Source organism: Didymosphaeria variabile (genome assembly GCF_027946475.1).
Source record: "Didymosphaeria variabile strain IMI 356815 chromosome Unknown scaffold_1, whole genome shotgun sequence".
Taxonomy (NCBI): domain Eukaryota; kingdom Fungi; phylum Ascomycota; class Dothideomycetes; order Pleosporales; family Didymosphaeriaceae; genus Didymosphaeria; species Didymosphaeria variabile.
In genome coordinates, this window is record NW_026611620.1 from 845429 (window position 1) to 868915 (window position 23487).

Sequence of the window (23487 nt, forward strand, 5' to 3'; positions counted from 1 at the left end):
ATGCAATATCAAATCAATTCGCTATCCTCGCCAGGCACGACAGATCTACCCAGCCCCCATAAGCCTTTGTTCACAATTTCCCAATGCTATGCTATGCTATACTTTCGGCCAGAAGAAATCGGCTATGCTTATTGAATGACGCTGAATGATAAAGGGTGATTATGCAGAATCCATGCTTCAAAAAATCTTGATAGTAAAGGGGATAAATCGTGCTGGGGTGGTGCTATATACGTATACATACTCGCCTTCTCGGTCCTCTCCTCTCTGCTTTCGTGGCTGCTGGGGTATCTTCAGGCTTCTAATCTCGTAACTCGACTATCTCTCTTGCTCTCCTGCATAATTGCAGACAAAATGTCTGTCATCCTGCGCATGTTGCATCCCGAGAAGCCGTCCCGAGCCGTTTCGCGAGGCTATCTCATTGATATCGGCCGAAACGACCACATCTGGGTATGTTTGGTACGTGCAATGTCTTTTCGTTGCCTACTCGCATCGCGAAATGTTGGGTTTGCGGCAGGCTAGGTTTACGAACCTTGCAAGTTCGACGCGTGGGTGGTCATGGTTGGCGTAATTCCGCCGTCATCAACAAATTCGTCAATTACCGCACTCTCGGCATCAAAGTCGTCCGTATCGATATCCCCATCGTCGCCATCGTCATTCATGTTACTATCCGTGTCAATGCCCAACAGTGAGTCGATGTCAGGGGCGTTGACAGGGGCGGTAATTCCGCCAGATAGGAATAAATCCAAGTCGGCCTCGCTCAAAAGTGAGATGTCGGCTCCTTGCATAATTTCATCCAGAGGATCAAGGCCAGAGGTTCCAGCCTCTTCGACTGCATGTACTTGATGGTACGGCAGTGCAGATGGCCCAGAGATGACAGTGAAGTTGCTTGGCTCCTCGTGGACGCCGAACACGGTGGTGACTGTGATTGAGTCTGGGCTGGGTAGCTGGTTGCCAGATGCGGCGATGACGGTGTTCTGGTTAACAAGGTCAACATTCTCTTGATGGGTGATACTGGGCCCATCATCGTCAACATTGTCGTCGGTGTAGAGAGACTTGAAGAATTCGAAGACAGCTCCAGCTAATTCATCAGCTTGGTTTCGTCCCCTCTTTTCCTTCTCCATTCTCTCGCGCGCACGTCTTTCCTCTGCAAGTCTTGCTTGAGTCTCCACGTCAAATCGACATTTTGCCTTGACTTCTGGTTTGCGAGAGCACGTTGGGCAGTGAAAGTTTACTGTGCAGTATGTGCACGTACAGGTGGGGTTGGCATGGTTACATTGCTAGAAGTTATTAGCCCTGTCCCAACGCTCGTCAATTAGGAATGAGATCGACTTACGTCACACACAAGCACGGCACACTCAGTGCACTCTTTGAGAATGGTCGGACATTGTGGCCTATTGTCACCCACTGGCCTGGGATACTGACAGAAGTACGCTCCGCAGCCCTCCCATTGCACAGGATGGCGAGGATGACAAGGCAGTGGGAGAGGGTTGGCTATAGAATTAGGTGCGCCAACTCGCGGTGAGTTCGCCGCAAGCATTAGGTTTCGGCTGCGGACACCTGACGCGCTGAGAGATCGTGGTCTTGAGGAGCTGACTGGGACGAAAGGCAGAGGTGTAGCGTTCGTGAACGGGTCGAAATTGGACGTATGCGATGCGACTGAATTCTGGGCAGACATATCGACAGAAGACGGCGGAATGGGTGGGACTAGAATCTGAGACTGTGACATAGGTGCTTGGTCGCCGATGTCAAGTTCGGTACTCAAAGATGATGAGGATTGACTAAATAGTAGAGGACCGGGAGGTGGCCGTTGAGCGTTCCTATTGGGGTTGAACTCGGGTATTGTCAATCGAGGCGGATCGGTATGCGCTCTAACGTGTTCGCGCTCGGTGAGCATGTCTCGATAGCCGCATTTTCGGAACTTTAAGCCCCTGAAGTCATGTTCTTTGCAAATTGGGGTTTTGCATGTCCGGCATGTGACTTTCCATCGAAAGCTTCTGTAACAGTCTTGACAAAGACCTCGCGGACAAGTCTGGGCCTGCAATTCCAGGCTGGGTTGCTTCAAGTAGCTCAAAACATCAACATCCTCGCCAAGGACATATTCATAGAGTCCATTGTTTTTCAGCTCTCGGATGTAATCGACGGGTCGAAGCTGGCTCGAAAAATCTGGGTCCTCGAACTGTTTGGTGCGTGGAAGCGGTGCTGCCCGTATCTTGTCGGCTCCTCTCCCACCCAGCCCAGTCCCAAGTACGGCAATGCCGCCGCCGCCCGAGAAGATAGGCTCCAAGCAACACCAATGCATGTTGAGTTTTGGTGGATCACGGTTTGGAGGCGGCACAGGCAGACCGTGGTTGAGGTTACCGCCATCCTCGGAATCTGAATCGTCATCATCCTGAGAAGACTCAATCATTAAATTCGGAGAGCGGGTAGCCCCAGGAGCCCACCAGAATCGATTGTCCTGCAGGAGTTGCGCAGAGCTGTTGTGAAATTGGAGTGAAATGTTAGACCCAGTTGACGCCTGGTTGATAGTGGTTCCTACTGTGGAGCCAGGACCGAAAGCCAGATTTGTGAACTGCCGCGTTTTCGCCCGCTTCCTGGGTATGGGCTTGTTGAATGCGCAGCTGGCGCAAAGCGTCTTACGGCATCCCATGCAGTGCATCCGAACGCTACATGATTCGCATCGCTCCAGAATCTGTTCGTTGCATTGCGCGCAGTAGACGTTCTCGACAAAAGTTTTGTGGCTCTTTCGCAGGTGTGCCGGCACGTGCTTGCCTTCGCCTTTGGATACAGCACTCTCAGTTCCCAACGGTTCGCCATCTTCGCCAGTCTCAGAGATCTCCCACAGCCTCCCGTCTGATTCTCCAAGTTTTTCTCCAACTCCACCCGCAGGCCCAATACGGTTACTTGACCGCCAGAGTCGGTCATATGGCACCCATACTTCCCCATTCTGCGGGCCTGCTCTTCCTGCATGGTAATCTTTCCTTCGATAGCAGCGCCCTCCTGGGGTTGGACACCATGCAGTGTCTGTCCATATCCCTAGCTTATGGCATATCTCGATTAACTGATGCGTCGGGTCGGAGTCGGAGTCTCGTCGCGTAAGGGATTGAGGAAGATATGGTCGTCTACGATGGTGTCGGCAGCGGTATGTATAGAGGCTCTTCAAGGCGAGGTCTATTGCTAAATCCGGCATGTAATCCATAGTGTATGGTTCCAGAAAGGGGACGATGTGGTATTTGATGGAGACGTTCTTACAGCCCCGCACCGATAAGTGTCTACACGCAGACCGGGTCAGCAGGCGTTCTTTGTGAGGGCTGCCGCATATCAAGTCCCAAAGTTGGGGATGGATTTGAAAACTTGATACCCCAGGAAACAGAGAAAAAGGCTCGAAATGATGCCGAACCACTCACCTGAGAGTATTACTTCGCGGTCCCAGGACTTGCATACTCAGCGCCGTCCCCGAGACCGCGGTGTTACAGAGATCAAGGCTGGTCAACCGCGACCCATGTGGGCCTATGATTTGCTTCAACAGCGCATCGAAGGCGTATGGCTTCGACTGGCGCTCCCTACCGTCTGGTGTCTCGTTCCCAGGCGATCCCATAGCCACAGCGGGCTGCGGCAGCCGGAATGATAGCGTCTTCCATGCGAGAGGGTACATTTTGAGAAATTCGCGGAGGTATTTGGACGTGTGATAGAGATCGAGGAGCGAAGCCGTTGATATCTGGGCGAGAAGCGACTCTAGGACGGGCGGGTAGCTGGTGATAACGGACTCAAACAGGCTCAGCAACGGACCCTCCTCCTTCATGACCTCAACCGCCCCTTCCTTCTCCCGCATGATCGCATCGTCGCCCCTTCCCAACACTGGCATCCACCTCTGCTCGGTCTCGCCGGAGTGGTCGCGCTCGCGGTCGTGTTCGTGGCCCCTGGCCTCCATGTTGCCCTCCGGCTCCAGGTCGAGGTAATCGGCCAGCTCGCTTCCTACGAGGCAGTCTTGACGTCGCAGGGTCGAACGCATGAAAAGGGGAGCGCGCAATAGAGGGGAGGACGGCCGCAGCGCTGAAGAGTCGAGAAGTTTGCCGCGACGGCCTGGGAGCAAGCGTGTCGTGTGCCTGCGAGGAAGGCCTAGCCCTGTGGCCGCACTTGTCGCCGGGGTTGTTGCAAGCGGCTGCGATCGCCATACTCTCTGCCGGAGACGCGCCGCGCGCCGCTTTGGGAAGCGACGGCGCGCCTCAGCTTCTTACAGCACGAGCAGCCCCTGGAACCTGTCACACCGAACTCTGCATACAACTTCGAAATATCATCTCTATTGCGGGACTGTCTATTCGGATCAATCTATCTATGTACATAATTTTCTGCAGAAAACGCACAACAAAGTAGCATCCCACCGTTCGTCCATAGACGCAATCAAGGACAAGGGCTCACGACCTGGAAGACGGGCGCTTCCTTATTTCCTCATCGAAATCGCGACGATGAGTTGTCAGATTATTTGCGGAATTATCAGGTAGATTCACTTGTGGTTTAAGCGCATTGAATGGTGCAACGAGCGAATGTCACTGCACGCGCCTCACCCTATCATTATCAAAAAGGATATCCTATATACAAGCGCAATTTCAACGAAACACCATCATCTAGTACGAACGTCCTGTCAGATGACCGAAACAATGCGCCGAACACCTGTCCCAAATCATAGGACATGAAACCAGATCCAAACCCAAGAACCAGGTATCAAACCCAAAGCAACGCTATGATGCTAATTTTGACAACAAATGAAAACGCCTTTCAACCACACCTTAACATACGAAACTGTGATCAGGCTGATCAAAACACCCAATTCCCATCCACATCGAGATCCCGAAGCCCATCGAACAGAGTAATGTCAAAGTCCATCTCAGGATCGTCGAACTCATTGGTTGTAGGCCACAGCGCATTCGTGACAAAAGAAAACACCGGAATGTGCTCAGCTGTTCCATTCGAGCTCAATTTCTTCGCCGTGCCCGAGTCCAGGTCGAACGCCGGCCGTACAGGCAATTTCTTGTAGTCCAGCTCGATGGTGCCAAAGTAGGGTACCGTCAGCCTGGCCTTCCCTAGCGTCTGTTTGCTCGGATCCAGCGAGGATAGGATCTTCTTGAGCACAACTGCACTGCGCGTTGCGATGCGTTCTCGTGCGCTGGCTTTGCCCAGCTTCTCCAGCTCGGAGATGACACGACATATCATCGCAAAGTCGCTGCCTTTTGCCTTTTGTACATCTGCTTTTTCTTTAGTGGCCATGTCGATGAGGATATCGAGCGTGAGCGTCATGGAAGCAATGAAGACGCTGAGTTCGGCGAAGCGACAGCATGCTTGCGTTATACCTGCGTTGCGGAGTGCGAACCATCTCATGACGACGTTGCGGCTCGCTTGTAGTGCTGCGACTTTGGAGTATTCGAAGCGGCTTTCATATGGTGCGCGGAGGAGGAACGGGAGATGAATGAAGATCTTCAACTCGAAGTGCCACATTTGGACCATCAGGCGTTCGAGCACGTCGTAGGATTCGGCTGTTCGTGCTGTCGGTGGCACGTTGGGTACGTCCCAGAAATCTTTAGGCTGCTCTTTCATCATAGACTCTAACTTCTCATCGAGAGCTAGTGCCTGCACGTAGGATTGAGATGTGACTTTGTGATCGAGCTCGCCGACCTGTCGACATATGGTCGCGAGCCGAGCGCGGTGAACACGGTGCAATTCGCCGTCTTCAGCGACAGGGTAATCATCGGAGGCGAACGGGAGGCGGAGGTGTAAGCCGAGTATTCTGTCAAGGTCGACTAAACAGCACCATATCGATGCTGACGACTGTATCGATTCGATTGGGGGGATTTGCTTGGATTGAACGATGCGATGGAACCCCATCAGATGTGCTAAGTTCATAGTTCTCCTGACAATGAGCCAGGCTTGTCTAAGATTAGCGACGTTCATATGATACACCGATAGCAGAAGCAAGGTCTCAAGCCCCGGTAAGGTGAGTAGCAGCTCATCCGATGAAGTGACAAGAGAAGTCACGGTAGTAACATAATTCTCCATCGTAGCTTCAAGATTCCAAATGTTTCGCAACCGTGAAGTGTCGAAGTCGGGCGGTAACGCGCAGATGCAAGCTGCTAAATGTAGCAGTGTCCGCGCTACAATAATAGCACGCTCCTTTGCGATGGAACCAATGTCCAAGGCATACGATTCCGTATCTTGACCAACGAAGAGTTCTTTTGAGGGTCGGTACATGCCATTCAGGATCATCCACCCATTTGAGGACTCAAAGATGACGTCGGCATCATGTTGTGATGGAAGCAGAGCCACCAATGCCCGGTGGACAGGATCGGATGATGGTGGTCCATCTTCTTTGTCAACCAAAGTCCTGATACTAGGCGCCGACGTCCAAGTGCGGGATCCAAGCTGAAAGCAGATGAGTAAGGTGTGAATATGACTGCTAACAGAATACTGACTATGCCATCTGCGAGACTTTGCCCGTCGCTATGTGGAAGAGGGGGAAGCCCAGTGAACTTGAAAGGCTTCTCGTTCGACTGCACCGATAGTGTTTGCGAAGAGTCTTGCGATGAAGCGATATTTGATGTGATGTTGGGAGCTTTGCGGCACACAAACTTCTCGAAGAGCTGTTCCAGCTTGCCAAGCCGCTCACCTATGTGAAGTTGACAGGCGTGATCTTCGCCATCCGGGGCGAAGCCGTCCAGAACGCCAACAGCTAAAGTAGTAGGCGACTCGCTCCTTTCGCAAGCGGTCTGCAATTTTCTCTTCTTGCCTGCCGAAACCAAATTAGTGTCAAGCAACGACCAACAACAGTATTGGGACCGGAAGTTGTATCTTACACTCCCAACAGGCGCGCAGGCGACTGGACGGCCTCTTTCTGCTCGTCTCGGTACTGGTCGTGCTACCATAGTCCATGTCGACTGGACCAAAGACAACCAGCACACTCATCTATCTGCTTTCAGCGTCAAGCAGGTGTTGTCCGAAGCATAATGGGACAAGGACTACTTTCATAGTGTGGGGATGCAGTTGGCGGCAATGGCTGGAGGTAAGCGCCTCCCCGGTAACTTTCGGCCGAGATTTTTGGACCGCCTGCGACGGGCTTCTGACTGCAAAGGCCGCACCTCACTACGAGCTTCGCCGTCGTCAAGATGTTCCTTTGCCCGACTTCGCATTTAAAGGAGCTGCGAAGCGCGAGGCTGCTTGCTTTCTATGTCCGCATCGCGACAACAAGGGCGACGACCCTTTTGCGCGGTCGCTTCGTAAGCAGACGCTGCCTCGGTTGTACGATCGTTCGACAACTCCGTGGAGGCTGCGCATCCAAGAGGCGATCGAGATTACGGACTTTCGCCCACAATTATGAATAGCTTACTTAAACTCATTTGACGTGAACCTGACTTTGCATCCGGTGCCGAGCGCCAGCACTGCGTGACCCCAAGCCAGTTTCCAGTGTCCGTAATCACCAAGATTCATCACTAACTAACCCTAATGGAATTTGCCGGGTGTGTCCCAGCTCGTAGTCAACTTCCTCCAGTAGTCACGCCTAGGGAAGATTACTTTCCTAGACTTCGCTGCAGAATCGCCGCTATCGTGCAGTGGCCATGTGGTCATGGTCGTTCCGCCTCCGAGCAGCGGAAGCGGACCTAAGTAATCGCGCTCTTACCCGCGATTATGAAGGATGTTGCTTACGACAAACACTTTGTCAAGTTCTGGTCGCATGTAATCCCACGATAGCACTGAATCGTCCGATCGGACTTAGTCGTCCTTTTCTGACATTCACAATGGACCACGATTAGCGTGCGCCAATGTAGCAAGTGCCGATTGTATTGATGCGCCTTCAGCATTGATTTGGGCCAGGTCTACGCAGATTGGGCCTACTTAGAGACATGGAACATTATCCTCGCCTGCCAAGCTACTGGCGGGCGGAATGGTGAAGGGTGTTGAATTGTATGGATGGACTAATGCGGACAAGCTGCTGCCGGTCACTCGGGTGACTCGTCATACGCGATTCGCTAAGTTTAACACGAGGAACGTCTTTACGGCGTATGTTACGTAGGATACTAGTCGGCCAGGTTCCTAATCGCATCCACTGCTTACGCACTGCAGCATCAGTGCCTGGAGCGTTTCAAGGTTGATGCATACCCAAGGTTTAGGATTGGGAACTTTCGTCAAAAGAGACGCATGCATGTTCCGCGATGAGTGCACATAAATCGAACCCAACATGCTCGTAAGGAGATTGGCACCTCAGGCTCCGATGCAAATTCGACCTTACTTGACCCTAGCTCCTCAAGCGTACATGTCATCGTATTCTTCCTCGTCGTCGTCCGCTGGAGGCGGTAGTGGCTTCTTCTTTTTCAGAAGGTCCTTACGATCAAGGGGACATGTTGAGTTGAGCTTGAGCCACGGCTTGATGCAATCGAGATCGAAGCGATGATCTGGGTGACACGGAAGCTCTACAACCAACGGATACTGGTCTGTCAAAAAGTATGTCAGCCATGCAATAAGCACATACTTACGCATATGCCCACATACCCTCTAGGAAAGGATTCACACAAATGGGACAAGTATCAGTTGGCTTCAGCGACTTTTTCGGCACACGGTCCAGCTCGTCCAAGAAGCTGTCTGGGACGCCTTTTAACTCGGTCGGTGGATCATCCGCATGTTGCCGCAGCTGCTCAATCATGCTCGCTAGCAGATCATCGCCGCCGGTGGTGTGGTCGCCCTGTTCGTCCGCAGGCCGTCCGCGCATCATGTCAAAAGCGTTGGCGAGCAACCGGAATGCAGCCGCTACATTCTCAGGCTGGGGTACCGCGTGGGCATTGTGGTGTGCTTGCGCGTCAGAGGTATCGACCAGCCTAGAGGTGGGGGTACAAAGTCAGTGTAATGTTCACAAATCAGAGAAGGGGGTGAAGTAGGTGTTCTAGCCAACTACCGATCTCAGAAGATCTCAGACTTAGAGATGTAAGGCCTGGAGTCTGAGACAATCGCCGCGCATGAACACCCACTTTGTGCCCCGACATTGCTTACTCAAGCGTGGAGAAGAAGGTGCTGAGATCAGGTCGGCGCGCGGGCTGCTCGGGGTTGTCCTCCTTGGTGGGGATGTTGTGTTCGACTGTGGCATCGTCAGTTCAAGGTCGGAGATTCCTAAGCCGAGGGCAGTGCTACTTGCCTTCGTAGCCAGACATGGTGTATTGATCGGCTTGCGTGCGCGCAGACTTTGACGAACAAAAGTCTGGAAGCAGTGGGTTTTGAAGCTGCAGCTGGCTCGACGCGTCGCCAGTGCTGCCTCCCACTTCGCGTACGGTGACCCCGCGTTCGTGTCATTGGTCGACTCTGCTAGCATGCGCCACACCTGTGGCTGAGCGGTGGCGAGTGCCTTGATCACGCATCACACGTCTCGGGCAAACTTTCTTCGTGTGCCCTATCGCAATCGATGAAGATTCGGAAGTCCTCAGCCACCTTCATTTGAGTCTTCTCTGGCCGAGGTATGCCATCACTGGCCGACCGTTGAACATTTGCTGGCGCGCGCGTTGGCAAGCGCGCAACGATGCTTTGCCCCACGTCGAATCGATCATCGACACCTCGTCCGCGAAACAGCGGGCCGGGTTCTGTTCTGAGACTCGCATCATCGGAAGCTTCATTATCTTGTGCATGGATATGATGCATCGCCTTTGTGACACTGTCTTTCATAGTACCATTACAGCAAAACCTGTGTCATCGCTCCGAGTCGTCGCCCGAAGACCGAAAGTTGCGGACTTACGAAGCTTCGTACGCAAGGCATGCCCGAATTGAGATATTACTGTGTACGAGAATGTTAAGGATGACTTTGGTGGCTCTAGCGATGCAGGGGCTTGCTCGTGGGCCAGGCTTGCCTGACAGACTGTGACCTGTGCTCAGCCACCTTCGAACCTCCGCGTCAAAGTCCCTCCTGCGCTGCCCCATCAGCGTCGTCTCTCCTGAATCTTCGGCAGTGTTCGAGGCATTTCAACAGCGAGGCGCAGTCACATTGGGCGGCGAGGCGGTGACTGCTATTTTACAGTCACCGCGCACCTCGCACTTCTACGCATCACCCCCAGACTCACCGGGCCTCTTGCTGTCTCACCATACCCTGAAATCTGCCGCTAAGTACTGGACACATTACCACATCATCACGAACAACTGCAACGGGCCACCTGCAGATATTCTCTTCGATCCAGTACACTTATGTCGCTACTTGTCATGGCTACCGATCCCCCACCCTCGCGGGGTTCTTCTCCATATCTCCGGCCGCGCTTAAGTCTGTCTACAGTCTCGAGTATGTTCCCTCGAAGAAATAGCAAAACTCCCCAGCCTGATCAACGCCCTTCTACCGGTAATTCTGGTGGATGGCTTTCCCCCATGGAGCCGACAAGATCGCGAAGTAGTTCAACTTCCCGCTCCCTTCGCTCCATGTCCTCGAAATCCCCTGGCAAATGGATCAGACACCTCACGAGATCGAGGTCAGCTTCCATCATCTCAGTGGTCGAGGAAGAAAACAAAATATTAAGGAAAGAGAATTTCAAACAAGTAGAAGGCTGGTTCGATGCTTTCCAAAAATACAACAGACTCATTACCAACCAAGTATCGGGAAATTCCAACTTTTCAGCAGAGGAACTTTCCAAGATTCAAAAAACAATTTGCGACGTGGAAGGTGGCCGCTTTGTCAGTGACCTTCCGGAAGCGCTGTTCGACATTGCTTTGTTATGGTGCCCAGCCGGGGATATGACCAGAAAGTCTGTCGGGGAGTCGTCAGAGCCGTCTTGGAGTTGGAAAGGATGGAATGGCGCTGTAAACTTCCCATTCGATCCTTCTAGTTGTCCTGACGTCCGGAGGCGGGGACAGGCAGAAGTGTTCTTCAAGTCGAAGATCACCTCGTTCGAGCTTGGACCCGAGTCTGGACCAGAGCGATACAGGATCTTGAATCGGGCTATGCCGCTCAAGGTTGGCCTGGACTCAAAGCAGCACCCTCGGATTGAGTACCCTACAGGTGGTCTGCATCTCTTGGCTCCCGAGCAACCGAAAACTCAGTGCGATACTTTACGTTTCACTGCACAGAAGATTGATGCATCCGCATTCAAGATGGAACAGATTTATGACGAGGACAAGCTACCCCTGCTCTGTACTGGGCTCATTGATTCTCAAGATCGCCCATGTGGTGTTCTCATGGACTATAAAAAGAAAATCGCCTCATACCAGCAGGAAGGAAAGCTGCACTACGTCTTGCTCTCCGTCAATCGTCGCGTCCAGTCAACGTTCAGCAAGGATCCGAGCAATATTTCTCACCCCTCTGGAATCCCCATCTGGAAGGACGGTCAGTTTTTGAAGGAGGAAGAAATTGGCGACCCTGAGGACTACAACAACGAAGGCGAATGGAAGATGTACAACGTCATGCTGATTCAAGAGTTTGAAGCAAAGACGCTAGACAACGGTACCGTTCAAGAAGCATTTGCAAGGAGAGTGGCTGTTGGACGTATTCACGAGGATGCCTGGAACGAAGCGATCAAGGACGTTCCGCACAAATTCTCGAAGATCGTCCTTCGATAGGACGATCAGCAGCACATTGTCTGCTATCGTGGTGGGCGCAAGCTTGTGCGCCAGTATGCTTACACTATTCTCCAGCCCATCGACATATTTCTTGCTTGGGTTTCTTTTCTTTGTTGTTGCTTCCTTTGTCTGTAAAAATGTATTCATACTTTGTATGGTTTTCACTTATTCAACGATTCGATGAAATGACGGAGGGCCGTCAAGGGTCCGAGATCTACGGCGTTCGGTCAAACAGGCATGCATCAGGACACAGGGCGTTCGGTCTCAACACGTAATCCACTAGGCATACCCACGCGGAGGACTACATAGCTAGAGCATGTAAGATAGTCTCTTATCATTTGAAATGCTGCATCACAATGCAAACCCCATCAAACACGCACCTAGTGTATGCTGCGCAAAATCCATCGCTCGTGCTGTCCCTTGTCCATCGCAGAATACCCCTCACGACACAGCCTTCTTACCCAAATCTGCCTCGCTATAAAGCACCACAACACCACAGTCTCGCATCCCGCACCCGTTTGTGCGACCCGTGGCCTCGCGCCCCCTCATTCGTATAATACTTAGCGGAGGCGCCCTGCTCAGCCCTACCCTGCCACGCTGAACGCTGATGCCAACTTTGGTTGCTCACCGGCCACAGCAATTTTGAAAGAGATCCTTTGGTACCAAAACACGTACGGATATTGCCTTGCGCTTATCGCAAAGTGTTGCATTATGGGGTGGAGGGACGCTCGTTCCTTGTATGCGGGTGAACGAGGAAGGAGCGAAGAGCGCAGGGAAGAGCGAGTTCGGGAATCTGGGGCCTACTACCGCAGACGCCGAAGGGAAAACTCAGACTCTCTCTCTGAATTGCAAACCAGCTAGTCGTCAAGATGGTCCACAAGTAATATATAGGATCATCTAACTTAGGGTAATTCGCTCTACAATGAATGGCTAAAGTTCTAGTATAATACTGTATCGTCGGTGATCAATCACAGGAGGTGTTGCCGCCAGAAGTCCGACTTACCTTCGGCCGCTGTGTACTGTGGGTTGTACTTTCTCCTTAGTATCGAATGCATGCATGGGCACTCTTTGTTTTGACTGAACCATGATTGTTCCTACAGAGTCCCATTTGTTAAACCATAGTTGGTGACACCACGCCTTGCATTCACACTTATAGTGACTCTCTATGCGCCTAACTAGCCGCTCAAGACTAACACTTCAGCAATCGTTGACCATGCTGCCACGTCCAGCAGCTGCTGACACATTCGCTGAGCACCAATGCCTTATCAACATTCCGCAAGCCCCTTGACAAGCCGAGCCCGAAAAGGAGTTCCCAGTGTACCGCGAACATCGCCGATCCCAACGTTTAAAAGGAACGAATTGGCACGCAAACTGTGGGTTGCGCGCTAGCACCCAGACGCAGAGAGCGATCTCATGTCGGTCGCCATGAATCGTATCCGCCACCAAAGCCCCGTCCATCTCCACGTCGTCCGCTACCGATGTACTTGTCAGGCTGCGCAAGAGAACTCCGATCACGAAGCCTAACAGGTGTTTCGCTCCGCTCACGACTAGCGTCATGCTGAATACTCTTAACACCTTCAGCCTCTGCAAAATGGTCTCGAAACTGTACACCTACAGCACGACCATCAATCAAGGGGAATTGCTCATGAGCCTTGATCAATTCCAAGATCTCCCGGCAATAGTCGCGAAGATCGTGTGCATTTGCGCGAATCTTGCCAACAGGAACAGCATCACCGCCGCGAGCCAGCGTCGCGCGCAAACTGTTTAGGACGACACGGTCAGATTCAAGATACTTGCCCGCTTCTTGGATCATCCTGATGTGCTCGGGTATCCAGCGGCGGCCGATTGGACAAGCCCGCTCATAATCTACTACGAGACGGTAGGCGCGGATAGTCCGTCCTATCAGGCTTTCAATTTCGCGGTCGTATACGATAGGGAGTCTGTGGCCACCTTCTCCATGTTCCTCTGTGCTTTGGTCGATGTAGGGGTTGTCGTGCGCGTTCGACGGGGCTGCAGGGACGCTGCTTGTGTTGCCTTGGCGAGGCACACGCTCTGAATTTGGAGTCCAGTAGTCACCCTTCCGCAAGTTGCTTTCCAGGCGGTTGGTCGGGCCGAAGAGTTGGTAGGATTTGTAGTTCCGATCTGCCATGTTTGCGCCGTGGTTTGGAAGTTGAAGGCGAGGGCAGTGTGTCTGGGTGGTGATGAGGCGTTCGCAAAAAAACTCTGCGTGTTTATAAGGGCATAGGAGTATGTTCGAGTGAAAGCTGGTCGAGCGGTTGAAGCTTCTTCCAGTGTATGGAGATTAGATGCGAGGTTTCACCTACTTCTCGAACTATCTCTAACTCACCATCAAGACTATACTGACACAACAAATGGACACAGCTCTTGCAACAGCAATGGCCATGGTGAGGCCAAGGTGCTAAATGGTACATAGACACTTGATATGTGTATTCAACTACTCGTTGTAGCTTCTTCGAATTGTTGGAAGCCATGTTTACCTACCCCCACCTCACGCCAGCACAACAAAACATCGACAGTCTGGGTCTACTGCTGGGGAAGGCGCGGTTCCTGGACAAAGGTTGTGACTTCCTGCAGAGCTGTAGGGCTGTAGACAAACATAGACAACACACATTTGTTTTGGTGAATGTCTTGGGTGACGACATGTGGAGTGTCTGAGATGCGTCGGTAGCACGCGTTTCTGGAAGCATGGCGCGCTCTACTAGCTGCGTCCCTCCCACGGTTCGCATGCGGCACTACGCGATAGCTTTTCTGGAGCGGAGGCTCGCGACCATGTTCCAGAAGAAAGATCATCAATCACCCAGGAACGCACGCACTCGCACCAGAATAAACAACAGGAGGGACCCCACCTTGTTATTATTCTTCGGCAAGGATCCGTTGCTGGGGCAGGCATCGCGCACTAGCTCGAGCACGGTCCCGTAGCTCTTCGCGTCCTGGGTCGAGTGCATTGCCAGCCACAACAAACTCGCTCTCATCCGGTCCAAGACAGAGCTACCCCAGCCCTGCCATTCGCCCTCCGCTCACTCAATCGTGCCTCGACGGCCCCTCGCACAACCTTCACAAGCTTCTCGAAGCCGGCATGGCTGCTGCGCGTTGCTAAGCAGAACAGAAGTGCCCTTTACGTCGCGTCAAGAGCTAGGAAACTCTGACCTGCCCCTCCACCCCCAGCCTCCCACGCGCCCTCACACCCAGGTGTTCAGCTACGCATGGCAGCAGTAGCTGTGCCTCCCTCGCCCCAGGTCGTAGACGTCATGGCCAACCGTCGCGTCCCCCTCGCAAACCTCCACAATGCCACAAACTCGCCCATGCGCGCGACTGCCATTGGCGGCAAGCGTCAACGCTCCCACGCCAGCGAGCAACGCGACCTCACCTATGGTCAGCCACCCGCCAAGAAGCTTATGGTAGAGGATGATGCAGACGCACGTCGCTCTGGGCTCGTTCGCCGGAGTGCTGCTCCACCGACTGCGCTTACGAAGAAGCTGGAAGCGGCACGCGAGCAGAAGGTGGCATCCAGGACCACTCGACCCAACACACGAGGCCCCGAGGTTAATGCTAGCAACCTCGAGACGATCCGCAATTGGCAACGACACTATCGAAAACTCTTCCCGCAGTTCGTCTTTTGGTTCGAGAGCGTTCCTGATGACATCAAATCCAAAGTCTCCAGACAGGCGCAGATCCTAGGCTCCGTACGCTCACGATCCCTCTCCGTGCCGTATGTCGCTAACATTACCCCAGCGTGAAGCCAAGTTCTTCTCTCGTGAAGTCACCCATGTCATCACCGCTCGTCCCATTGGACCCGAATTCGATTCGTCCAGCTCGTCGATCGCTGCTAAGGGCACCGTAAACCCAGCTCAGCTCGAATCGAAGAGATCTGTTTTCGACAATGCTCTCGAAATCCAAAAGACTGGTGGTGGAGACATACTGCATAAGGCCAAGGACCTGGGAATGAAAATCTGGGCTCTTGACAAGCTTCAGCGTATGCTTGATACTATGTTCAACACTGCTACTGGGGAGGATGTGACACAATACATTGCACGTAATGGGGCCACAGCGCTGCAACCGACAGCTCGTCGTGACCTACAGAAGCTGTTGGAGCAAGAGAAGCTTAGTCGGCCGATGGACCGCGATTACTCTGTGGCCGCGCAGGACATGATTCCCCTTCGCGGCTTCTACATCTACATCCACGATATGGATGAGTTGACGCGCCCTGTCATGGTCCGGGAGTACTCCAAGGTTCAGAAGAAAGAAGATGGCAAATGGCCACAATTCCGCGTTTCTGGAAACTATAAGTGCCCTTTTATCGAGGACCGCGAAGCCGTTCGTAGACAGCAAATCGAAGAGCAGGACGCACGACACGCACGGAGGATGGCGAACGCTGCTCCGCGCACAAGGGCTGTCACGGCCGCTCTGGACGAGAAACGTGCTCTGGGAGACAATCCTAACCTCGCCCGGCGTAGCAACACCACCACTGCCGTTCCTATAAAGGAAGAAAACACTGAGTGTGCCGGGGTTCCAAAGGCTCTTCAGACCACGCGAGATGGCATCCCTCCTATGTTCGGCAGTGCTCAGGCTAGCCTGCGTACTATGCCACGATTCATTGGCGGCGAACCTGTGGCCTCTGGCCTACACCAATCGAACATCACGTCCGCTATCCAATCTCAGATGATTTCGTCTACAGCTGCAGCACCCGGTGCCCGCGCTGGCAATAGCAAAGAGGTCAATCAGTTGAAGAGAAAGGTTCTGGAGAGGAACAGCGCACCATCTGTGAACAGCGGTCATTCATCTACTATGGGCGATGCTTCTTTACGGGCGGCATTGAACCAAGACCACCCCCAGCCCACGCGTGCTGCCAAACGCAAAGCTCAAGAAACTCTCGGACAAGTCCGCGAGGATACCGATGAGGAGAGGAAAGTCAGGAAAGCTGTAGCATTGCGTCGCAAAAAGCCCGTCGAGAAGGAGCTCAAGCCTGGCTATTGCGAAAATTGCAGAGAGAAGTTCAATGATTTTGATGAGGTACGTACACCTTGAACAGCACCTTCACCGGTTTGCTAACCCGTTGTACAGCATGTTGTATCACGCAAGCATCGCAAGTTCGCAGTAACGGCCGATAACTGGATGGAGCTTGATCAGCTTCTCGCCCAGCTTACCCGTGAATGATTCAAAAGTTTCAAAAACGACGAACGTACACGAAGACCTACATTGCCCAAGGCATCCAAACCACGACACGGCATACGCACGACATAATTTCGTCCTACCCTTTATTCACTTCTCGCAGCCTTCGGGCGCAAGGATCATTTTATTTTGCGAATACCCGTTACTCAGCATTCCGGCGACCTGCAGCATTTCTGGGGCGCATTTTTCTTTCCTACATCGGGGCATGGCTTGTTTGTTGTTTCCTAAGCGGCATAGTCCGAAGTCCCGTACGGTGGCTACGATGCATGGATCGTTGTATATACCTACTGCATCCCACTTCCCTTTGTATCGGCTGGTCTGGCGGTGGTGCTCACCGCGAGCGTCTGTAGAGCGTTAGGCGTTGTCTGAATTGTGGATATATCCTTGGAGACGATGGTTGTCGACGCGTGCTGGAGGCTAGTTCATTTATCGCTATCGTATTAGATATAGATACATATCAATGCGAGAGTGGATATCATTGATTGTCTTACTGTGCAGACGTCAGTGATCGTATGTAGTTGCGTTCGCGGTGCGGGTAGAGTGCGGGGCTCTGGTTGGTCAGGCACTGACCTCTAGTCCGCAACTTCTCTTACCCTTTGGATTGTCCTACTCCGAGTCACGACTTTAACACTCTTTGAGCTCCGCATATACGCAATTTCTTGTGCCTTTATGTAAGAAATACTTCGAAGCGACGGATCCAACACCCATCCGATTTACCCACGCAACGACGTCACCTCATCAACCTCAGCAACCACTATGTCCCAACCACCTTCACCCGCTCAAAGGGTCTCACCTGCACTATCAGATGATGGCCCAACCGAAGCACCCCTTACCATGGCAGCATCCACCATGCTGACGACTCTGCCGGTGGATGCAAAGCAGGCGTTAGCAACTGACGGACAAATAAGCGTACAGAAAGGCGAGTTTCACACCATGGGCACACTAACAGCCTTGCACGTGTCTTAAATCATTGAATCTTCAACTCTTTACTCTTCGCTCTTCTTTCTAGAATCTAAGCAGACTAATGCACACTGACATTGATGTGCAGTGCGCATTCATCTCCTCGCCATCGGCTCCGCGCCGCGCATGCCCACCATGGTCTTCATGATGACGGCGGCGAACCGCTTCGAAGTGGTTGTCAGGCAAATCCGGAATAAGCTCAAGCTGCAGCCGCATGAGAGTGTGTTTTGCTATATTGGAAACGTCTTTTCGCCGGCGTTGGATGAGAGCGTGGAGAATCTTTGGAGGGTAAGTGCTCGTCTATGATTACTGTGTTGTGTTGTAATGTGGTTTGTGGAAGCACGCGAAGTCTTTTCTAATTAGAAGATGAATTTGGATGGTGTGAGAAGTGGGTGAGGCTAACAAGAGACAGTGCTTTAAGCAGGGAACGAAGGAGGAACTGTACGTGGGGTATGCGCTTAGCCCGGCATTTGGATGACGGGGGAGGAAAAGAGGATTGTTGCACTTGAAGATCATGGAGAAAGCGCGGCGTTCATGAAGGAGCTATAGCTACACTTCAGGTGTAGAAAGATGACTGGGGAACGATACCTTCAGTCGTGACGCATAAGGGGCCGCAGCGACCCTGCCATGATGTCACTGCAGAGGTTCCGATCGGGGTGATGAGCAGACGTCGCATAAGTACGTAACGAATAAATGTTTCAATTACATTCCATCTTTGTCGTGAGACTGGTGTGTACGTTATACTTCTACTTCAACTGACACTGGTCAAGGCTAACTGGCGAAACGTAAAAATAGCAACTTGCGCTGCTGAAAAGTGCGGGTATTCAAACGCTTAACAACAAACTCCAAACGTATACATTCCCAAGACCACAGGACCCTACGAGGGGACGTTCGGCAGCTTGTCGAATACTTCGGGTACTTCGGGTTTCCCCTCTTTTGATCTGGCCTTCCCCTCTTCCGCTTCAGCTTTGTGCTCTTTTCGCTTTCCCTCGACCTGACGCTCGAAATCAGAGAATACCTCCTGGGACATGGGGTAAGTGTGCTCAGCAGCTGGGTACGCTCTGCTCTTGACTTCCGCCTTGTACTCCTGTATAGCTCTCATCGCCTCCGCCCAAATATTACCGTACTGCTTAACGAACTTGGGCAGGAAGCGCCCAGGCGGGAAGTTACCCATCATATCTACCTGCACTAGCACCTGGCCTGAGCAACCATTTCCAGCACCGATACCAATGGTCGGGATGCTGAGCTTCTTGGTCACTAGGGCAGCGACCTCAGCTGGGACCGCTTCGAGAACAACGGCATATGCGCCAGCTTCCTGCACAGCCTTCGCGTCTTCAAGCAGGTTGAGCGCTGAGGCGGTGCTCTTTCCCTGGACGCGGAAGCCACCCAGGGCATTCTGGCGTTGAGGGGTGAGGCCGACGTGGGCAAGGACGGGTATCCCGGCTGAGGTGATCTTGGATATGGTGGGTGCCATTTCCTTTCCGCCTTCGAGTTTGACGGACTTGACGCGGCCTTCTTTGATCATGCGGATGGCAGAGGCGAGGGCTTGCTCGGGGCTGATCTCGTAGGTGCCCATTGGTAGGTCACCAACCTTTTGCTATGTGAGCATGTTGACCGATGTGGTAGACTCTAACGAGACATACTGTAAAAGCACCCTTGGTCGCGCGAGCCACAGACCGACAGTGCAGTATCATCTCCTCCATCAAGACTTCACTAGTATCCTCCATGCCCAGCGCGACCATGGCCAAGCTATCCCCAACTAATATCATATCCATACCGGCATGATCGGCGACATGGGCACTCGGAAAGTCGTGGGCGGTGATCATGGTGATCGGTTCGTTCTTCCGATAGAGGCTCTGGAGCGTATTGATGGTGACGGGCTTGCGGGCATTGGCGGGCGGTGCGCCCAAGGGCGAGTGTGAGCTGAATCGGACCGTGATGGTAGGCAGTATGGGTCGCGACATCGACGGCGACAAGGCAGCGGGGCGAACCGCTCTCCTCAAAGCCATGCTCGTGCTTGTGTGTATGTTCATGTTGGCACGCGACAGCGGGGTGTGGTCGTGGAGGGGTCGGTATTTTCCTAGTCGGGAATTATGGTGAGACTCCGAGGGAGAGAAAGGCGGCAAGGGGGAAAAGCCATGGCTTGGGCCGAGGGCGGCGCTTTTATTCAAGCTGTGATGGTTTTTGCGCAGTAGACATCAGTATACTCGAGCTTCCTGGTGGAGCGGATGTTCCAAGCGAAGCGAGACCTCGGCCTCAGCCTGACACCCCTGCTGACGCGCTATCCATGTTCGGCTCTGGTAAGCCTCATCAACCCTGCTATCAACCAGAGCAGTCAATCTGGTAGAGAGATATTGGTGTGTTCATTTCTATTCTTTTGATAACAAGGACGCTTTTCAAACCCAGATACCATTTAAAGGTACTTCGCCCTTGGTCAAGGGTATTGGCCGCATATGCACTACGGTGAGCGACCGGCGCCGGCTTGTTGAACGACTCCAACGGACAAAGGTGGTCACTTCCCAAAGAATGACATATTGACGACCATGGGAACAAGGAGCCCAATTCGCAAGAAACTAAAGAGCTGCTTTCTTTCGAAGTGGGAGTTGGGAAGATAAAAAAAAAATGGTGCACTCCCAAGTCCAGGTGTCATAGATCACACGTGCTTCAGCATCCAAATGAGGCAATCACCTCTCTGTATTACATGCACCCAAGATGACGTCTTGCGATTGTTACCACGGGTTGCAATCGACTTAGACCCAAATGCGGGACGCGTGACACGGCGGCCTCTGCAGTGGCGCTGAATCGACAAGTCGGCAATAGCCGGCGCCGGAGCGTGACTACCCTGCACACTTGACAGCGTCGTTCCTGGCCATCCCAGTCTCCTACATCACCTGCAGCTTTGTCCGCTTCATTGTTACCACAGTACTCACAATCTCCGCCCGTTTCCACACCCCGCAACACTCCCTACAACCGCAAGCAGCGCCGCTGAGGAACCCCGCCTACAGACCAACTGCAGACGCAGCAAACCGGCCCCTCGTCGTTATCGATTGCCCCGCAGGCAGCTCTTCCTCCACCTCCGCTCGCCGCCCGAGCCCACGACCCAGCACGACCGGGGCGTCCTTCAACCACCGTGACGACACCCGGACGATACATACCTCACATAAAGGCGCGCCGTCAAAAGTTGCCAACAATGAGTAGCCCTAAGCGAAGAATCGAGACGGATGTAGGTCACCCCAGACGTGGCCTGCTTTGGTCAAGATGTTCAGAGTGCTGACGAATGGTCTTCCCCTGTGTACAGGTCATGAAGTATGTTATTCTGGCTCTGAAGATCTACGGATGCGGATGCTAACGTACAACTAGGATGTAGGCCGATCACTGTTTACGCCACACTCTCGAATAGTAACTGATACTAAACAGGTTGATGAGCGACTACGAGGTCACGCTGGTCAATGACAATAGTAGGCTACCCTCCTTTTCAAACCTCGCAGACTCAGCTAATCGCTTTTCAAGTGTTCGTTCCGCCGCTTGCCGTACCAAATCCGATGCTTCGCATGATCACTGACAAACAACAGGCAGGAGTTCTACGTAAGGTTCAAGGGTCCGGAAGAGAGTACGTCACAACGTTTGTCTGAGGCAGAATAGAGAGACTAACGGATGCAGCACCTTTCCAGGGTGGTCTCTGGAAGATCCATGTGGAGCTACCCGATCAGTACCCCTACAAGAGCCCAAGCATCGGCTTTGTAAACCGGATATTCCATCCCAACATCGACGAGCTGTGAGTCAGATCATACTGTATTTTTGGTTTGCCATAGCAACGGCTGATGATTGCGCAGCTCAGGGTCAGTCTGCTTGGACGTCATCAACCAGACATGGTCACCGATGTACGATATGATCAACATCTTCGAAGTCTTCCTTCCCCAACTACTGCGATACCCCAATCCGACCGACCCTCTAAACGGAGAAGCCGCCGCCTTACTGATGAGGGAACCGAAGAGCTATGACGCAAAGGTCAAGGGTATGTAGGGCACTTCAATAAGCGTAGGACACAAATCTGATATACACAGAATACGTTCAAAAGTACGCTTCAAAAGACGCGTCTGAAGACTCGGACAAGGACAACGATGACGATGACGAGATGAGCTCCGTCGGCAGCTACGAGTCGGGCGACGAAGATGAGGCGGCAGGCAACATGGAGGACATCTAGGCGTTGACTTCACGCAAACTGCACACATAGCTATTTCTTCGTTTGTTTTTACATTGGGTCACAGACGGACCTTCAAGGCGCATCTTGGCGCTCATTTTACTCATACCGGCTGCATCATATTCCCCAGTTCATCGGTTCCACGTATTTGCGGGTTTTGGATTCTGTTCATGGTGTTCTATTCTTGGCAACATAGTTTCTGGATGGTTGTATGGATGGAAGGATTCTCAATAGGTGAGATAGAAGAGCTAATTCCTGCAACGTGTATGTAGAAACGAAGTTTGTGTTTCCACTCCATCCTTGAAAGCGTCCTCTTCGCCGTTATGGCCCAACAACAACCCAATACATCATTCCCAGAGCATTGCTCAGTAAAGTAAGAACCGTCCGTGGCTTTGGATTGTCGAGAATCACATCCGGGAACCTCTCCTCTACGAACACGGCCTCCAAGATTTCCCGGTTCAGCTTTCCACCGGTCTGTGCTGAGTTGATAAGACCGACGTACTGCAAAACACGCACAAACCACAAATTTAGCGGCAGCTTCGGTGCGCCGGCCTCTCGACTCTCCTTTCCTCGTCGAATGAAGGTCTTAGCCATGGACCTCAACGTCACATCACCGCCGTTGGCGTCCTTGATCATGTCCTCCAGCATCTGTGGCTGGAAAGTGTAGTTGTCGCCTTGGTGGAAGTCAAGACGGGTGAATGATGAGTCATGTTCGATGACGTTGTGACGCCGTGTGTCTACCAGGTCAAACGTGCCGTCCTTTCGCAAGAGCCCCTTGAGAGCACCTGTCAGAGACTTAGCAGCCAACGGGCTCATGTGTAAGGCTGTCTTGAGTGCTGCATCGACTTGAGCTACGGTGATGTTCTTTCCATCTCTAGCTCTATTGTGGGGTCAGAAATGTTTTTGTCAAGTTTTTCCATGTGCTCGACTTACATGTAGCCATGATTTGCTAGGGCATTTAGGCCTGGACATGGTCCTCGGCTCTCGATGTTGCCTTTGATGTATGTATAGTCTACCTCATCGACGATGTTCACCCGAGATTCGGTTGCTGGCGTCTTCCGGAAGGGAGCTGCAAGAATGTTGCTGAGAGATAGATACATGGCGCAAGATGTTGTGTTGCTTGGAGGGCCACTTCATGATGCGTGCTGTCCAGCAAATGTAGCGAGAGAACCAATGCCAGGCTAGACGGAATATCTAAGCTTCAGGCAACTTCCTGTCACCTGCTGTCTGTCGTATCAGCCATTCTATGGCGGGCTGTGCGGATCAGCAATGATATCAATGTGATTGGATGGATGGTTCGAATGGCTGGACGTGGCTGGCTCCAGCTGAGTCAAGCTGAAGTGCTGAATCTTGCCCCAGCATCAGCATACCTCATACCATAGGTAGGTATTAGACAATGTTTGTACATGTCGCAAACTCCATGGAGTCGGTACAACATACTTCATCCATACATGGAACTCTAATAACTCAAAATGAACGTCTCAGATATCTTGTATTCATTTCCACCTGCTTTCGTAGCAGTTTGTGTTACTTTGACAGGCTAGCGCTTACCTGCATCCCCTACCGACAGGTAA

General features: G+C 52.5%; 10 protein-coding genes across 10 annotated transcripts; 4 read left to right on the forward strand and 6 right to left on the reverse strand.

Annotated features, from left to right (window-relative positions):
* Positions 1-521: 521 nt before the first annotated feature.
* N0V89_000249 (uncharacterized protein) lies at positions 522-4009 on the reverse strand (the record flags this gene model as incomplete). Its single annotated transcript, XM_056209073.1, has 3 exons — positions 522-1195; positions 1558-3119; positions 3405-4009. The coding sequence occupies 3 exons, from the start codon at positions 4007-4009 to the stop codon at positions 522-524; spliced, it is 2841 nt and encodes a 946-aa protein (XP_056075895.1).
* Positions 4010-4812: 803 nt separating this feature from the next.
* N0V89_000250 (uncharacterized protein) lies at positions 4813-6918 on the reverse strand (the record flags this gene model as incomplete). The annotated part of the gene is made up of 3 exons (XM_056209074.1): positions 4813-6411; positions 6462-6655; positions 6909-6918. 3 exons carry the CDS (start codon positions 6916-6918, stop codon positions 4813-4815), a joined length of 1803 nt encoding a protein of 600 aa, XP_056075896.1.
* A 1368-nt stretch (positions 6919-8286) lies between these two features.
* Positions 8287-9324, reverse strand: N0V89_000251 (uncharacterized protein; the record flags this gene model as incomplete). The annotated part of the gene is made up of 4 exons (XM_056209075.1): positions 8287-8474; positions 8533-8855; positions 9028-9112; positions 9303-9324. 4 exons carry the CDS (start codon positions 9322-9324, stop codon positions 8287-8289), a joined length of 618 nt encoding a protein of 205 aa, XP_056075897.1.
* Positions 9325-10428: 1104 nt separating this feature from the next.
* Positions 10429-11562, forward strand: N0V89_000252 (uncharacterized protein; the record flags this gene model as incomplete). The annotated part of the gene is made up of 1 exon (XM_056209076.1): positions 10429-11562. One exon carries the CDS (start codon positions 10429-10431, stop codon positions 11560-11562), a length of 1134 nt encoding a protein of 377 aa, XP_056075898.1.
* A 1411-nt stretch (positions 11563-12973) lies between these two features.
* N0V89_000253 (uncharacterized protein) lies at positions 12974-13711 on the reverse strand (the record flags this gene model as incomplete). The annotated part of the gene is made up of 1 exon (XM_056209077.1): positions 12974-13711. One exon carries the CDS (start codon positions 13709-13711, stop codon positions 12974-12976), a length of 738 nt encoding a protein of 245 aa, XP_056075899.1.
* A 1075-nt stretch (positions 13712-14786) lies between these two features.
* On the forward strand, positions 14787-16737 carry DBF4 (Cdc7p-Dbf4p kinase complex regulatory subunit; the record flags this gene model as incomplete). Its single annotated transcript, XM_056209078.1, has 3 exons — positions 14787-15266; positions 15316-16593; positions 16645-16737. The coding sequence occupies 3 exons, from the start codon at positions 14787-14789 to the stop codon at positions 16735-16737; spliced, it is 1851 nt and encodes a 616-aa protein (XP_056075900.1).
* A 1110-nt stretch (positions 16738-17847) lies between these two features.
* atg12 (Ubiquitin-like protein) lies at positions 17848-18190 on the forward strand (the record flags this gene model as incomplete). Its single annotated transcript, XM_056209079.1, has 2 exons — positions 17848-18000; positions 18125-18190. 2 exons carry the CDS (start codon positions 17848-17850, stop codon positions 18188-18190), a joined length of 219 nt encoding a protein of 72 aa, XP_056075901.1.
* A 399-nt stretch (positions 18191-18589) lies between these two features.
* On the reverse strand, positions 18590-19676 carry ECM31 (cell wall biogenesis and architecture protein; the record flags this gene model as incomplete). Its single annotated transcript, XM_056209080.1, has 2 exons — positions 18590-19303; positions 19356-19676. The coding sequence occupies 2 exons, from the start codon at positions 19674-19676 to the stop codon at positions 18590-18592; spliced, it is 1035 nt and encodes a 344-aa protein (XP_056075902.1).
* A 1313-nt stretch (positions 19677-20989) lies between these two features.
* Positions 20990-21916, forward strand: ubc8 (ubiquitin-conjugating enzyme E2 H; the record flags this gene model as incomplete). Its single annotated transcript, XM_056209081.1, has 7 exons — positions 20990-21018; positions 21130-21170; positions 21223-21242; positions 21289-21322; positions 21373-21487; positions 21546-21727; positions 21777-21916. 7 exons carry the CDS (start codon positions 20990-20992, stop codon positions 21914-21916), a joined length of 561 nt encoding a protein of 186 aa, XP_056075903.1.
* Positions 21917-22234: 318 nt separating this feature from the next.
* On the reverse strand, positions 22235-23013 carry N0V89_000258 (uncharacterized protein; the record flags this gene model as incomplete). The annotated part of the gene is made up of 2 exons (XM_056209082.1): positions 22235-22793; positions 22847-23013. The coding sequence occupies 2 exons, from the start codon at positions 23011-23013 to the stop codon at positions 22235-22237; spliced, it is 726 nt and encodes a 241-aa protein (XP_056075904.1).
* Between the last annotated feature and the right edge of the window lie 474 nt (positions 23014-23487).